Genomic DNA, 18,243 nt, shown 5'->3' with positions numbered 1-18,243 from the left:
AATCGAAAGTAAACAGAGAGAACTTCACACTTCAACATGAATCACATGAAGAGGGGGACGGAGAAGAGTGTTCACGTAACTCAATCTTTCATTTCTACTTTGCTGATAGCTATGGTAGAAAATTCGTGACCAAAACTAGGTCTCAAAGTATTCATTAACGTGTAATAATGAAAATCTAAGATTGTTATATACCAAAACAAGAGAAATTATATGGTGTATGGCCTTAACAACAATAAGGCCTTTGAACGGTGGAAGTACCACCCTTGACATTTGATCCAAGAGTAGCTCCTTAAAAAGCTCAAAAAGTGAGCTTCTGTTGGATCAAATATCATGTAAGCCCTTAACACCATATAAAATCTCCCAAAACAATATTGCATTATTATTTTATATTTCCGCGATGGAAGTGATATCAGTCACTCTTTAAGTAATATTAGGGACAGATTTTGTTTTTCCGTCACTACATGCTTCTAATAGGTTTGATCAAGGGACGCGGAGTTCATGCTTCAAGTGATATCCATCCTTTCAAGGACTCTTGAAACTCAATGTTGATGGCTCAAGCTTACCTAGGGCCAATTGGAGTTGTAGGGATTCTCAAAGATGATCAAGGAATGACTAGATGGGAATTTTCTGGGCCTATTGGGGTGGCAGATTCCAATGAAGCGGAATTAAAATTGGTCATACATGGTATTAGGAGGTTGGATGCAAACGTCCTAAGTAGGTTGATTGTTGATGGGGACTCTCTGAATGTAATCATATGAATGGATGGCAGTCATTGCCATGAGATTTGCCGATATGATCGATGAGATTCAGGAGCGGTTTATTTTATTTCCGCATCCGCATTCATCATATGAAATGATTGGCGAATAGTGTCGCAGATAGACTTGCTCGTGAGGGAGTAGATAGACCCGCTTTAGAATTTTTTGATTTCTTGCTTCCTTGATTCTTTTGGGTAACGTAATACAACACATTTGGGCTGGAATGTTTCCTGTGAAGGCAGGAAACACTCATCTAACCCACATATAGAGATGGATGATATACTTCGTTGGCTCAGTATAAATGATTTCTATAGCAAGTCTAAGCATGTACTTTTCTCTTTCGCATTATGGTAATAGAACACAATACAATCTCTGGGATGATCATGTATTAAGTAATGTTCATTGCACATGAATGAGTTGAGTTGTCTAGCCAATGTAATCTTCGTCAACTATGAAAAATAAACTAAGAAAATTTCATGTCTGGCAGCCCTTCACATCACCATTGGTCAATGATCAGATAATGATTTATAAGCTCTTACAGGAGTCTCAATTTAATATATACTGTTTTTTCGCCATGCAAGACATATCTTGGATCTCTCTCTCTCTCTCTCTCTCTCTCTCTCTCTCATGGGTTTGCCAACCGTTGAAAAACATGCTCCTGTGGCTCTTTTACAGAGTCAATGTAAGTGAAGACAATTATCTCTTCGTAAGCAATGTGATATTATAGTTGGCATACAAATTGTGTCATTGAAATTTTTTTAAGTGAAGATTCGACAAGGAACACCGAGACAAGAGGGGAGCACTATCCCATTGCATGAATATTTGTTTATAAATAATTGGCATGAATGCTTGTAATCACTATATATATATATATATATATATCTGCCGACTAGAAATAAGGTGGGCCCACATTTTTTGGGTGATGTAAACCATTCATTTGATGGGCCCTGACATTGATTGGGTGTGCCCAATAAATCATCTCCATAGTATCAGCCTAACCCTTCGATTTTTGGAGGTTAAAATGGACAGGTATAAACCTCTCCAAATCTGGCCATTTTTTAAATCCAACAAATCAAACTGTTAGGATGATCCTATGGATTGATTTTTTCGGGCACTCTCTGTCTATGTTCAGGGCCTATCAAATGCATGCTTTGGATCATCCAAACAATGTGGGCCCATTGTGTTTCTGGCCAGCGGACTAGATAACGTTATCTAGTCGGCTGACTATATATATATAGTAGTTTTTGTTCAGCTGCACAGTTAAGCTATCTGTGCATGGCTGCCACAAACCATGGGGGGGCCACATTTTTTGGGGGGGCCACATTTTTTGGGGGATCAAAAGCATTCATTTGGAAGGCCCTTCCATGGGTAGGGTGTGTACCAAAAATTAGCCCTTTAGGATCATTCTAACCCTGCCATTTGTGGAGGGGAAAAATGCGCAGAAACAATGTCTGTCCATTTCCCCTTCCAACTTTGATTGGGTTAGGATGATCCTATAGGGCTGATTTTTGGTACACACCTTATCCATGGAAGGGCCTTCCAAATGAATGCTTTGAATCCCTCCAAAAATGTGCCCCCCAGGGTTTGTGGCAGCCATGCACAGATAAGCTATCTGTGCAGCTGCACACAAACCATTTCCTCTCTCTCTCTCTCTCTCTCTCTCTATATATATATATATATATATATATATATATATATATATATATATATATATATATATATATATATATATATATATATATATATATACGCTCGACCGTACCTAAAGTTAGGTACAGTAGAGTGCCAAATCACATGGGTCCCCCATTTTTGGTGGGCATCTAAACCATTCATTTGCAAGGCCCCATCATAGATAGGGTGCATACCAAAAATCAGCACTATTGAATCATCCTAACCCCTCCAAAACTGGAGGCCAAAATGGGCAGATTTGTGGACAAACACTGTCTGTCCATTTTGGCCTCCACAAATGGATGGGTTAGGATCATCCTATGAAGCTGATTTTTGGTATGCACCCTATCTATGATGGGGCCTTGCAAATGAATAGTTTAGATGCTCACCAAAAATGTGGGACCCATGTGATTTGGCACTCTACCGTACCTAACTTTAGGTACGGTCGAGCGTACAATCCTTTTCCTCTCTCTCTATCTCTCTCTCTCTATATATATATATATATATATATATATATATATATATATATATAAGCTTATCCGAGCTCGAGCTTAGAAACAGGTGTGGGACCACATTGTTGGGGATCTAAAGCATTCATTTGGAAGCCCCTATCATGGATAGAGTGTCCACAAAAAATCAGCTCCATTGGATCGTCCTAACCCTTCCATTTGTAGAGGGGAAAATGGGCAGATACATTGAGAAACAGTATCTGTCCATTTTTCCCTCCACAAATGGAAGGGTTAGAATGATCCTATGGACATGTTTTTGGTAAACACCTTATCCATGATAGGGCCTTTTAAATGAATGCTTTGGATTCCCCCCAAAAACATGGGCCCACATGAGTTTTTGACGCTCGAGCTTAGATAAGCTATCTGAGCTCGAGCTCCCTCCACAAATGGCAGGGTTATGATGATCCTAAAGGGCTCATTTTTTGTACACACCCTATCCATGGAAGGGCCTTCCAAATGAATGCTTTGGATCACCCAAAAAATGTAAGGCCACATGAGTTTTTGAAGCAGCCTTATCTGAGCAGCTGCGCAGGAACACCTCTCTCTCTCTCTCTCTATATATATATATATATATAATGAGGAAACTGTTGGTGAGCTTAAGCTCACCAAACTTATGGTGAGCTAGCTTGCCCAATCACATGGGTCCCACATTTTGGGGAGTGATCCAAACCATTCATTTGCAAGGCCTTATCATAGATCGGGTGTGTACCAAAAATCAGCTCCATAGGATCATCCTAACCCCTCCATTTGTGGAGGACAAAAATGGACAGTCTATGATAAGGCCTTGCAAATGAATGGTTTGGATCACTCCCCAAAATGTGGGACCCATGTGATTGGGCAAGTTAGCTCACCATAAGTTTGGTGAGCAACAGTTTCCTCATATATATATATATATATATATATATATATATATATATATATATATATATATATATATATATAATTTTATTTTATTTTATTTATAATTGAAGTGAATGAGTGTAATGCATCCGCTCTTTAAAGATGCACAAATATAATGACAGCCTAACTCTTTCAACATATTCAAAGGCAACCTAACTCTTTGAATTGCATTTTGTATGGGTTTCTTAATATATAGGCTAATGATATTGATAATGGGGCGAACTCACCTTGCACATATATGCATATCTATACATGTGTATGCATATTCGCCCCTTTTCCTTCCTTTGGCTACCTGCTTGTAGTGTAAAAGGGTAGTCATAAATACACTAGAAGGGGCTGGCACTAGAAGGGGCTGGCTCAGCAAAAAATGGGTTGCACATATGATCACTTCCTTATATGTATGTATGTGTGTTTATGTATGTATATTAGTTTATTTATAAATGAAGTGATTGATTGTAATGCAGTTCACACTTAAAAGATGTGTAGATTCAAAGAAAACCTAACTCTTTCAACAAATTCAAAGACAACCCAACTCTTTCAACTGCATTTTCTAAGGATACATCTTAATATTGGGGCATGGCCATGTTTTTTTAATGGAGCGAACTCACCTCGTTTACATTGTTTAACTAGCTGTCAAGCTACTACAATTTCCAAAAAGTTCTCGGCAGCCAATTAAGTGTAAACAAGGTGAGTTCGCCCCATTATCAAAACAAGCCTCTAACAGCTAGTCAATGCATAACTGAAGGTGCCTATGCAAAATCCAATTACAAGGATGTCCACAATTGGACCATCTCACCAAAATGCATTTATTATTCCTTTAATTTAAATTTTTATGGTCTTTCGCGGCAGCGCCCTTAACACACATATTGTCAAAGCGACCCACTTATTTTTAGGAGAGAACAGCCAACTCACAGCTGATTTTGTCTTATTCATTTAATTCCTCTGAGGATGGCTATTGGTCATTGGGCGGCCGGACTATTTTACACTTTGCCTGCATTAGTTATTTGGAGGCCGCTTACCAACTTTCTCTAATAATTTCTGCACATATCAATACTATAAAAGGGATTTTGCAAGTCATTGGGGGCCGGGGCCACCCCAACGCTATATGTCCCTTCCGCCCCTGGCTATTCTCTCCTACAAAAGTGAGCCGCGAAATGACATTTTGCAAAATTGCCTAGACAATCCCATATATGTGTGTGTTAGCCGATGTCATGGGGATGTCATTGCCTCTTGTAACACTTACAATATATATGGTGAGACACCATGTGCTCCTGAGTATCTTTGTGGCAAAATTGGAGAGACAGAGAGAAAGAGAGATGGCGTGCCTTGACTTGCTTGTCTTGTATATGCTTTTAATAAGGGTTGAATGGAAAAAATGATTGGGTGCTGATTGAGATGTTAAAGGTTAATTGCATGTGTTAGTAGGTAGGAGATAGGAATGCAAGATCACAATCTTTGTATAATTATCTCGTACCCAGAAAAAAAATATTGTTATACAAGGATACATACGTCCCAATAAAAAAATATCTACGTTCATATTTTTCTTATCTTTTTGGGAAATGGTATCTTCACTATTATCTGTCACTCCTCTCTTAATATTCAATGGAAAAAGATAATCCCCTATTTATTTATTTTTTAAAATTTTATGTTTTGTCTTATTTCTCCCTTCCCTTATTATAAAAAAAATTGGGAAATGATATCAGAACAACCATGTTTTGATATTTTTGAAGAATTTTAGAGATTTCTATTAATCTTGGATGATTTACAATAGAGCTCAAGGTGTGCTTATATTGAGCACATACATGATAAACATAGAAAGAGATCAAGCAGACTATGGAAAGAGATAATGATGGAATATTCTAATCTAATCTACTTACTAATTAAATCTAGCTGCCTATTCTAGTGGGTTGCCTCATTAACCAACTTGCCTAATCTCCCACAAGAAGATCTAAAGGTGAGATCTACACCTAATCCAACGGTGGATTTCTCTTTCTATGTTTATCATGTAAGTGCTCTATATAAGCACCATTGATTCTCTTTGTAATTTATCCAAGTTTAGTGAAATTACTAGAAAATTTTACATGGTATCAAAGCCATCGATCTTGTTGGCCTGAGCACAACCCCTTCAAGCTCCGTTCTCCGACGGACGGCCGTTCTTGCTGTCCGTCCGCCCGGCCACACCTTGTTCCCACCGATCCATTGGATCGAGTATTTTTTTTTTAACCTCCTTACCTTGACGAGCATGCAGTTTTTTTTTATCTTCTCTACAACTTACATCAATAGATACTTTTCCTCTGAAAGAGATGTGTTTTTTTTATGCAGCCTTTGAGTTTCTTTTTCTATCACCTCTCATTTCTAGCAAAGGTGTGGCACCCCTTTCCAAAGCGTTTCACGGTATTCCAAACAACATCCCATCATGTGATGTGAGAGAGATCGTATGGAAATTATCACCCTCCTTATCATCCAAAACACCTGTTCTTTTGTCCTTTGACAAATCATCCACCTCTCCAAATTGGTAAAGGCACCCCTTCGATTCTAGTTTTTCATCTTCTCTCAAAATGAAGTGAAAAGTGCACCACCCTGCTTTGATGCCATGAAGAATTTTAGAGATTTCTATTAATCTTGGATGATTTACAATAGAGCTCAAGGTATGCTTATATTGAGCACATACATGATAAACATAGAAAGAGATCAAGCAGACTATGGAAAGAGAAAATGATGGAATATTCTAATCTAATCTACTTACTAATTAAATCTAGCTGCCTAGGGTTGCCTCATTAACAAACTTGCCTAATCTACCACAAGAAGATCTAAAGGTGAGATCTACACCTAACCAACGGTGGATCTCACATATTCTAACAATTTAAACTAACCCATCTTGTCCTTTAGTATTTAAAGTACGTTTCCCAAAAAGCTCTCATGAGCTAATTAAAAAAGAAAGGGTTTTTTTAACAAGTACAAGTGCCCTAAGGCACTCGTTACGGTGCATTGGGAAAGGAATTTTCCAATCATTTTTCACATCGTTTGAGAATTTTACAAATGTTTTTGAGTCATTTTTATCAAAACATATGTGGAATTCCTTTCCCAATGCACCTTAACGAGTACTCATTAACCGAACCCAAAAAGAAAAGACAATCTAGGTTTGTGCAGATATTAAAACATGGTTGTGCTGATATCATTTTCCAAAAAGTACCTATCGTTGTTTGTGCCTATTTTTTGACTTTATACTTGGTAAAAATACGCCTCTCCTACTCTTGCTTTGGGCATAATTTTCTACCCAGATTATCTTTGGGCATAATTTTCCTCACCGTGAGTGCTAATGTCAATCTTCCCTTCGTCAAACATATCAGCCATGCCTAATTCTCATCACTTTTTTCAGTGACATTGCACTAAAGTTGGATAGAAAAAACTATTTATTATTACTATGAAAAAGCTGATGAATTAAGTCTTAAAATTTCAACATTTGTCTAAGTTTTATAGGGCACAGAAGGAGATACCTCGATTCAGGTAAAAGAAACCAGTCTAACTAACCTTTTCTAAATGGCAAAGTTATCAAGAGGGACCCCCTCCCCTCTCCACGATTGAGATGATCAAAACAATACGAGAAATACGTGAAACAAAAGCACTACAATTCTAATACTTATCAAGGTGTAAGGAAATTGAAGACTTCAAACTTTACTCTAGAGGCAGCCTCCCTAGCTAGTCTGTCAGCCTCACTGTTAGCCGATCTTCTTACATGTTGAATATGAGATGGCGGTTCCCTCCACCTAATCCAATATCTTGTCAATCCATGTCGCAAAGCGGCACCCTCCCTAAGCTTGAACCATCAAAGTTCAATTTGAAGTATCAGCTGCACGGAGGCTCCCGATTATGTAAAATGACCTATTTGGTCTCCCTACTATCGCAGATCTCTAACCATCCTTGCCATTGTCACACCCCCAAACCGTATACACATTCGAGAATATAACATCGCCGTACACCTGCAAAGTAAACTCTACAAGCATACAAGGCTACAAGAATATCAAGCCATTCACAACTATCTAATTTCTGAATAATATTAAAGATTCAAAATAGCCAATAATTTAACTATTTGTTCTCTCTCTCTCTCTCTCTCTCTCTCTCTCTCTCTCTTCCCATAACAATAAATCAATGAAGTCTCAAACACATAACCAAATCAATACTCATTGTCACTAAATAATCAAATAAACTACTAGATGAATCGTGGAAAAATCCTAAGCTTCTGCTCCCTTGTCAACGCCGTGAGAATCTAAATCTATAAATTGTTTAACCACAGTCAGCTGAATCCCAGTACATAGTAACAGACTAATAAAGTGTGGAATAGCATGCCAAGAAGATCAAGGAATAAAGAGTACAAGGAAGTAATGTCTAAGACTGAGACTCTCATTTGTTCATAGATGACCAAGCGGAGGTCAAAGTTCAAAGGTTCTTATCTAATAGGAGAAATTCACAAGTGCAAATATCACAGTTCTTATGGGTCGAAGTTCAAAGAGATATCATACCAAGAGGGGTTCACAGGGGAGTCAAATTCTTATAGCACTTCTTGTCATTGGCTTAAGTCACATAATACAATAATATACACCGCAATCTAGAGTGGTTCTAATGATATGTTATTTTACATCGACTATCCGCAATGTCAGAACTATTCCTGGTTCTTATTCACATACCCGTCGACAGGGCCAACAGATGTCCCCCATTGGCGGGATCTAAGTTCTTATATTCATATATAAGCTAATGCCTTGTATGCTCCATTGACGATGGTCTTTTCTGAGTTCACAAATCTAAGCCTCTTGAAGTGATCAATGTTCATAGGTTCATATGGTTAACATGTTCATAGGTTCACATGAGTATCATGGGCTCGTCTTTGGTTTCTAAAGTTCTAAATTCAAAGGTCAAATGGTTCAAAACATATTTCAAGGTCAAAGGTTTCGTACATAGTTCAAACAATAAATAAGTCAAATGACGATCAATAAATTGTACATATAACAGTTGCAATAAAAAATCAAATAATGGTATATAATCTCAATAAGATGGCATGCTAGGTTCGATGTAATCACAAATCAAAGTTCACAAAGTCTCTAAAAGATCAGGACATGATTTCAAAGAATTGAAGGTATAAATCATGTGAGGGAATCAACAATACAAAATTAGTACGTTATCACGTACCCCAAAGTAGACTCGTAACTTTTCTATTTGAAGAGTTAATCACCTGATAAAATATGCAATAGACATCACTTATAGGGGTCTGAAGAAGTACCCTAAAACGGAATTCCGAAATTCAAAGCAAAATTAAATTTTCATATTTATGTCCGTTCGGACGCCCAACCATCACGGTTCGGATGTCCGAGCGACCCTTCGGACGTCTCTAAGGGACCATTTGGATATGCGGATTTTAGGATCCAAGTTTTCAGTTTGAAAACAGTGTAAAACGGGGTTCATGATCTACCTGTTGTATGCCGTCCTGGCAGCGTTTCTTGGATTTTAAGCGAGAAAAGGTTCGTTGAATGATGATTAGTAGAAAAATTAAGAATTAGGGTAAAAGTCACAAAACTTCCAATTCTAATGGCCAAATTTGATCTTGGGTTCCTTGGGGATTCAAGGGCAAGGCGCGCCCTGAGAACTCCAAGACCACTCACTAAATCATCCCTAATATAATTACATATTACGAACAATACTTTTCTAATTGTCTAATTGAGAAGATAGAGTTTCTATCGATCAATATTTATTCTAAATCACAGATCTTACCTCGAATCATGTTCTCCGTTCTCCAAGATGGCTTCTCCACTCCCCACGGCGTGCGTGGGCTCTCTTAGGGCTGCGAAAACATGTGATTAGGGTATAGGTTTCCTAGAAGTCTGCTTAATTATGTATTTATAGGGAATTAGTAGAGTCTCTAATCTTTTAGACTTTCCAAAAGACAAAAACGGCCTCCCTTAAAGAGGGGAACAAATTTTCGTGTGGGGTGTATTTTGGGGTATTTCAGCCATAGATCGTGTGCTGAGACAAAACGAAGCTAGGCAAAGATCTAAACCAAGCAATGGTTAGTGCAATAATCTTTTGACACACGCGGGCGGGCGCACATATATGAAATGAGGGGTTTTTACTAGGTATCTAAATACCCTAGAATTTCTCTCTTTCCGCAACACCCAAATGGTCCCTAATAAGATCACATCCCTTAAGGTTTTACATTTCCTGCACCATGGAGTCGAAGACCAACTTTCCTAGAGCTTTGAAAGCGTACCTGGAAATATCCATGATCGCCAAATCTACTCAAAATTTTGTTCCACAAATACCTAACTGTTTTTCAATGCAGGAATATGTGATCAACTATTTCTTCCTCTTCCACACATAATGTAGAATGATCTATGTTCCACATGTGTTGATTGCATTTGATCTTTTGTTTTAGAATATCCCTTCAGATCGTGACTCTGACCTGCCTTAATCTATCATCTGACTCCCATCTCCTAGAAGTGCTCCATACTTTTCCTCTACGACTTTCACCCATAGGTGATTACTTTCTTACCCAAACTTCCATAGCCACTTATCTAGGAGTGACATATTTATCTCTTTCACTCTTCTTATCCCAAGCTCTTCTGCCTTTATTGGTTTGCATACCATTATAACTAATCTTGTCTAGTTCCAAGCTGATCAAATCCACTTGAGTAGGCTTTAATTTCGAGCAATAATAGCTAATATGATAAGTGATTTGATTAAAAATATCAAAAGCAGTATGGAAAACACTTAACCATATGCTTGCTCCTCAATCCAAAGCAAGAAATTGACTGAAGAGACAACTACTCAATAAAGGAGATTGCTGGATAGCTGATAGCTAAATTCATGGTCACATGAAGTAAAAAATAGGTCAGCACATACCCATTGAACACTATATCTAATGATGGATTTATCCTCAAGCAGTGAACCATTCTCACAGAAACTGTTTGGGGGGGGTGGGGGGGGGGGGGGGGGGGGGGGCGGGGGTATGTTAATTATCATTTCCCCTATTAAATTACCAACATAAAGCTCTTTGTATAGACTCATTTTATTATTTGTCAAGCAAACTGGGTGTTCAAGATATTCCTCCCTACTTTTTTCGGATTGTATTACCTTTTTAGTTATGGCAAGTTGGCAACCACGAGATTTTATCATAATATGTAGGCATGGCGTCCAGTATTTTTCAGAAAGTACACTGGGGGCCCTCTTCTTAGGATAATTCAAACCGTTCATTGAATCATCATAAGTAGGCCCCACTGTAACTTTCTAAAAGAAACTGGACTTCACGCTCACACATCATATAAAATCTCCGGGAACCACATATGTAAAAAATGGCTTCAAAGCCAAAACCAAGTACATCGCTTTGTTTTTTTTTTTGTCCTGTTCTTTCTCTTCCATTTTTTTTATCAAAGTATCAACCATCTGCATTCCTAAACAAGTAGTTATTGGGTGTTGACTTGTGCACTACTGATAAATCCTTCTTCAGCTTAGGTAGAAAGTCTGAAGGCTATGTTTTCTTTTGGATTTTAAGAATTGATTTTGTCAAAAACTGATTATTGGGATCATAATCACATGGAAATTTCAGCCCAATAATCATTTTTGGACCCAAAATTAATTCTAAAAATTAAATCCTACTTCAGCTCAGGCAGATAGTCTAAGGCCTTATTCATTTTGAATTTTGAGAATCGATAATGAGTCGAGAACGGATTATTAGACTCAAAATTAATTAAACACAATTTTGAGCCAAAAAATCAGTTTTGGACCCAAAATTAATTCCAAAAATTGAAAATGAACTCAAAATTAATTCTGAAAATCGAAAATGAACAGGACATAAAAGTTAGAGAAGCTACAAATCTCCAAGGGTTGAGCTTCTTGCATGTGGTTAGAACTTTGGTGGGGAGAAAGATAGCATGGTGTCATGACGTCTATAGTGACATAAAACACGACCATATTCAACTTATCTGAAGGGTTTGAATAAAATAGCACCATTTTTGTTTGGTTACTTTGAAAAATATTGGTTACTCAAATTAATTAATAAAAAAACACACACACAAAAAAAATAAAAAAAAATAAAAATAAAAATGCTTGCATTCTATCAACATCTTCTTTGATTTCAACATCTTAAGAATTATTAGAATAAAATCTTCCATGCAAATGGTTTTGGAATTAAATATGATTGCATGCAAATAATAGTTTCAATAATGTTAAAAATGATAGAGTTAATGCCTTTCAAAGATGCCTTAATGTCGCATTTGCAGATTAGGTCAACTAAGAATAGTTTTGTAAGTTTTTTTTATATTGTGAACTTGTGCTAGTGCAAGCCAAAAAACAACAAATTAACAAATAAATAAATAAGAGGGGGGCTAGCAAAATGGAAATCCGCTTAGTTCAAAAAGACGAAAGCTTATGTTGTGACACATGCGGAAGAAGACAAAGGAAGGGAGCTCGAATACCCACAAAATGCAAGTAACACGGTTCAAATGACTAAATCGTTAGTCGATTTCACTTTAGTCTTTATTTTCTAATAATAAGCTAATGGGCTCACATTATCTGATGGTCTAAACCATTCAAAAGTTAGATCCTAACCCTCCGATTTGTGGAGGTTTCTATACTGTGCCGTACATTTTAAACATCCACAAATCATACTGGGTGGAGCAAAATTTTGCTGTATGTGACAATTCGCCCACCCCCCCACCCCCCCCCCCCCACCCCCCTCCCCCCACCTGATTTGATAGATGTCTCGTCGTGCCTTCATGGTGGAACCTCTTTATTCGGTATTGAAATTGGAGTTTCCAATTTCATCATGTGACTCTTTACAAGTCACAGCTCAATTCGGCGTTTCCAATTTCCTATAGAATCTATGGCACCTTTGTTGCCAGTAGAGGGAGGGGGCACCCTAATTAAAGGGAGGTGGGGAGATTGAGATACCTAACTGAGTGAGATTTTTTTGGGAACTGTCTATCTATGTCGGGGCCCAAGTTTTGAATGGTTTAGTTCACCCAATAATGTGGTTCCCACTCGTTTTTTTTTATGCTGCACTAACCATACAATAGCTCACCATATAAAAACTCTATTCTTGTCATCTTGTGTGGTGATAAAGATAGAATTGAGTGGCATACAAAAGAGGCTTTTATTGATTTTAATAAGAGTGGCCCAGTCTAGAACTACCTTATTTTCTTTTTTCTTGTAAGCAACACGGGAACCAGTCCCTTCAAAGTAGACCCAAGAAGTAAAGTTGTCAAAGATTTTGTTATTCAAACTCTGTATGGGCTGTCATCATGTTGGTGAACATTGATCAATATTTATTGGACGAAAATGCCCTTCACAGGCCTTGGTTGGTTGGTTCTGCATTTACATCTATCACAACTAAGTTTTATTGGGAACTTATCAGAAATATCCAGTATTTCCACCCAACTTTGCTCGTCTTTTCTTAAAAATGATTTAATTTTCACCCCCTTTAGTTTGACTTTTCAGGAAAGACAAAACTGTGGAAATGCCAGGAAAGGAGGCTGGAAATATCATTTTCCTTAAGTTAAATTATTGGGTAGTTTAATATAGTAGAATACAAGTAGTATATTGGCCGTCCATGTTAAACAATAAAAACAATAATAACTTACTAGTAATTAGTATAGTAAAAAAGTAATAAAATATTTTACATAAATTATCTCTACTATATTGGACAACCCTAACCCTCGGACTTCTGTGTTTTTGCAATTTTTCCTTCTTAACTTTTCTAATAAATCCATATTTTAGAAGCTAGAAATTTAATGTTTAGGATCTTTTCATGGGGAAGTATTTTGTGACATTACCTATCCATGTTGGGGGCCAACAATTAGAAATGATTTAGATCGTAAAATAGGATAAAAAACATATAATAAATCATCAGAAACCATACAAATATTTATCAAGATACACTGACTATATTTAGGAAACCATGACACTATATATTTGTTACAAGCTTCACTTTGACTTTTTACTATGGTAATTTGGTAAGAGAGGAGACATCCGATTAGTGAAGCCAGTCTAAGACACCTTTTTTTTTTTTTTTTAATGAAAGGATAGTCTAAGACACTTTAGTCTATAAAGATTTTGGAAAGTGTCACTTTTGGTAGGTTCATGGGCCATCATTTTAATTTCTTGTAGGGAAGAAGAAATCAAGGTTGATATGAGGTTTGTTTGTTTATTTATTATGGAAGGGTTTACATCTGAGCAAAGAGGTGACAACTGATTGAAAACTTAGTCAGGGCTGCCATTGACTTTAGAATCTGCCAAAGTGCCAATATATACACATTGATATATTTGCCTATAGCCATATTATCCTCCAAAACCACCAAACCCATATAGAAAGATCTCTTCCTTGAAGAGCTAGTTTCATCTAAAGTCTAGAAAAAACAATATCAGAAACAACCCAGATATGGGAAGAGCTCCTTGCTGTGACAAGGCAAATGTGAAGAAAGGTCCATGGTCTCCAGAGGAAGATTCCAAGCTCAAAGAGTTCATAGAGAAGTATGGAACTTGTGGGAATTGGATAGCTCTCCCACACAAAGCTGGTAATATTACATCATGAGAAACAAACCTCATTCACGAAAAATATTGAGCTTTCTTCACCATTTTGTTCATCCATGTTTTTTTCTTTTTTCTTTTTCTCTTTTGTTGTTGTTGTTGGGTTTTGTGTGATCTTGATTTGGTTACTTTGCATAGGTCTGAAGAGATGTGGAAAGAGTTGCAGATTGAGATGGCTTAACTATCTGAGGCCCAACATAAAGCATGGGGATTTCACTGATGATGAAGATAGGGTTATTTGCACCCTCTTTGCTAGTATTGGAAGCAGGTGAATCCATATGTTCTACATATATTGCTATTTCTACTGTTTATCTTTAACTTGGAAGATAGAAACTCTTCTGGGTTTCCTTCATTTCTTGTTTTTTTCGTTTTCCTGTGAAAAAAATAAGGCTACTGATATTAGCTCTGCCATATTTTGATAAATTAAAAAACCCAGTTTGTCTTTTATTATTTAACCAGCTGTCAAAGGTTATTACAATCCGCCGCCCCCCACCCCAAAAAAAAAAAAAAAAAAAAAAAGCCCTCTCAAGAGTCCAATTAAAACAAAATAGAGAAGCTGATGTTTGTGCAATTATCAGTGTCTAAAAACTCCTTGACTCGACAAGGAACTCGCCTGAGTCGACTCCTTTTTGCCTTGTCCGCATTCCGCGTTGCATCACATCCGCATTCCACGTTTTGCCCTGAGAGTCAATAAATGCCTTCGACTCTCCCAAGTTTTGACCTGGTCAACTGCGTTCTTGGCCGCGTCCGCGCCGAGTCAACAAGGGTTTTTCTTGGTTGCATTCCGCGTCAAATCCGCGTTTTTAAACATGGCAATTATTAAAACATGGTAGTTTCAATATCATTAGCCAAAAATAATAATGGAGATTTGTAGAAATGAAGATGGAAAATCTCTTTATTTTGGGTTTTTAGCCAAAATTGCATGAGCCAAAAATCTACTAAATTAGATATTTCTTGAGCATAAAAGCCAGTTTTAGAGAAGATCAGATATTGCCTCTAATGAAACTTATTCGATGAAGTGCAGGTGGTCAATTATAGCATCCCATCTATCAGGAAGGACTGACAATGATATCAAGAACTATTGGAACACAAAGCTGAAGAAAAAACTGCTTGGGATTCTCCCTTCTCAACAAAAACAACATCAACCTCTTTCATTTAGTCTTGAAAATTCATCATCCCAAACCAGCTGTTACACCACCTCCCACCCTCCCTTTGATCTAGCAGGTTTCCCAATCTCACCAAATCTCTCTAATACTAGTACACTAATTCAAGGTCATGAGAGCTTTTCATACCCAATGCAACCAAAGTATCAAAGAAATGATACTGTCCTCATGTTTGGAGGAGAGCAAAGTTGCACCTCTTCAGATGGAAGCTGCAACCAAGTCAGCTACAACAAGGAGAATGGATATGAAAAAAATGGTGAGCAAATGGTTTTTGATAGTTATTTCTATAATGGGTTCGATGAAAACCATCAGCTTTGGCTTGAGAAGGGAATTGGGATGTGGGGAGAAGCTTTATTAGAGTTTGGTATCGAGGAGAATAAGCAAATGATTAGTACTAATTCATGCAACAATCTTTTGCTTAATGATCCTAGTGCAATAAGAGGTATCAAACCCCAAGGAAAGAACGTGTACTATTGAATGTAAAATCATAAGATTTCAAAGGTAAGGTGCGGGAGATTTAGACCAGTCTGTGGTGTTTGATCTTATCTTTGATGACAACTTGACAGTACATGGTACAGAGGAGTTTCTTTCTTATGCAATTTTCCTTTGATTTTTATTTTTCTATATGATGTATGTTCACGTACGGACTCACTGCAACGTCAGAAATAAATTTCTAGGGACTAGGATGGCTATCATTCAAGAATCAAATACAAACGTGCACTGATTTTATTTCTTTATTTTTAATTTCAGCTTCGGATTTCGTGAAAAGTTTCAGTTACAAATGAGCTATAACTAATGTAATCTTAGTCTTAAATTGTTATGTTTATAAACTATAAGTTAATTTGAGAGCTTTGGATACCCACTAGAGATTAGTAGAATAATGTGTATCCATCAATCTAACACAATGCACTTGACACATCGGTGTGAGTTGCATCTCAGTGATCGGAATGTTACATCCAGTCCTTAGGTCTAAGGTGGAGCCTACAAGATGAGAATGTTTACGTCTACTATATAGAGATGTGTAAAGTTTGAAAAGGCCGAGTTGAAAATGTCTCTCGCTTACAATGTATGAAAGTCCTAGCCATATAAGAATAGCATGGATATAGTAGAGTTCCACATTTAGAAGAAGATACAGCAGGAGATGGTGTCAATCGATTCCTTGTCACGATTGGCGGCATCAAATGCCTTTAACATGCCCCTTGCAACTGAAGCAAAGGGAGAAATCGGTTTGAGCTTGTTTCGTAGAAGTAAAAACCATTGTGTGCTTATTGGTTTAGTGAGAGTATCACTGAGTTTATCGGAGCTGGAAATAAATTGGACATCAAGCTTCCTTTTGGAAACTTTAACCCTTGCAGAGTGGAAGTAAATCTCAACATGTTTGATAAGACTAATGAGTTACCCAATTAGAAGGTAGATGATGTCAATGTTGTGACGATGTATGATTGTGATACCGTTCAGATCGGAGAAATACAATCCTAAGGGTTGTGGAGGGAAACAAGAAGTAAAATTAAATGCTTGAAAAGCTTTTCTTCTTCAACTAAAACCTCCCATTACAGATGTTTGCTGGACTCTAATAGAGTAATACAAGACCAAAAAGCGTTCAAGCTAGCCCATTACAAGTTTAGGGACTTACAAACATCATAAATAGCTTAGGAACTTTAAAACATTGACTAGTCAAGGCTGACAAAACACTGTCTACTAAAATTGACATAACTTTTTAACCACTGCTCCAAATTTCGACCATGAGTATTTGTTGGAAAGATCTCAAAAAGACCTAAAACTTTGTAGTTTAGCATTTTCCCTAATTCTGTCATTTACTAGCCCAAAAACGTGGTTGAAGAACGGTCTAGAAGCTTGTAGCGGGAATTGCACTTGCATCAGATTGGAAGGCAAGATAGAGAAACAACGAGCTTGTAGAGTGACCGCACCTAGGATATCTCAACAGTGGTGTTAGCAAGAGCTTTGTATTTAAAATTTGGATTAGAGTGGCTACCGTGATAAAATTAGAGATTTTCCACTAATACTAGACGAATTACAATGAGCCTACTGAGTTTATATAAAAAACTCAAAGGATAAACATAGAAAGATAAGCATTGATTGTGAAAAGAGATAACGATACAAAGATAACAATCTAACCTACTTACCCCATTTAGCCTAGTTGCTTAATTTTGCACCTTAATCAACTCGAATCAATTCTAATATCATAAATCTAACATATTCTAGCATGCCCCCTCAAACGTATGTGTATTGAAAAATCTGCAGACGTTTGATTACAATGAATTCCCCAATTAGAAATGAGAATCTTCTTATTTTACATATGTTTGATTACAATGAATTCCTCAAGTAGAAAAATGAAATCTTATGATTTGAAGCACACTGGTGAATAATGATGACCAATGTCTGCTGAAGATGTCGGCTGATATATGTTGCTGAAAATGATGATTTTTGTCCGTTGTTGAAGAATGTGTCTCATGAAAAATGAGCAGCGAAGAACTTCAATAGGCTTGATAAGACTCTAGCCTCGATGGATGAGTCTTCATTAGCCGGTTTTGGATATCGATCATTTTGAAAAGGGTCACTATGGATCAAGCCTCAATAGGAAAGAATGAGTCTCGATGGGCAAGACATCATGAGTCGGCTTTAGATACCGATACTTATGGAAATGGACATAATCAA

At 37.2% G+C, this 18,243-nt stretch overlaps 1 protein-coding gene across 1 annotated transcript; it reads left to right on the top strand.

Moving 5' to 3' along the window:
- The first annotated feature begins 14,142 nt into the window (after positions 1–14,142).
- RAX2 (Duplicated homeodomain-like superfamily protein) lies at positions 14,143–16,304 on the top strand. The gene is made up of 3 exons (XM_077369983.1): positions 14,143–14,391; positions 14,543–14,672; positions 15,429–16,304. The coding sequence occupies exons 1-3, from the start codon at positions 14,256–14,258 to the stop codon at positions 16,042–16,044; spliced, it is 882 nt and encodes a 293-aa protein (XP_077226098.1). The 5' UTR covers positions 14,143–14,255; the 3' UTR covers positions 16,045–16,304.
- Positions 16,305–18,243: the final 1,939 nt, after the last annotated feature.

The sequence above is a fragment of the Tasmannia lanceolata genome, unplaced genomic scaffold (assembly GCF_043159265.1).
Source record: "Tasmannia lanceolata isolate RefF3 unplaced genomic scaffold, GAP_Taslan_0.1 ptg000029l, whole genome shotgun sequence".
In the NCBI taxonomy this organism is placed as follows: domain Eukaryota; kingdom Viridiplantae; phylum Streptophyta; class Magnoliopsida; order Canellales; family Winteraceae; genus Tasmannia; species Tasmannia lanceolata.
This window is presented reverse-complemented; position numbering and strand designations above follow the sequence as displayed.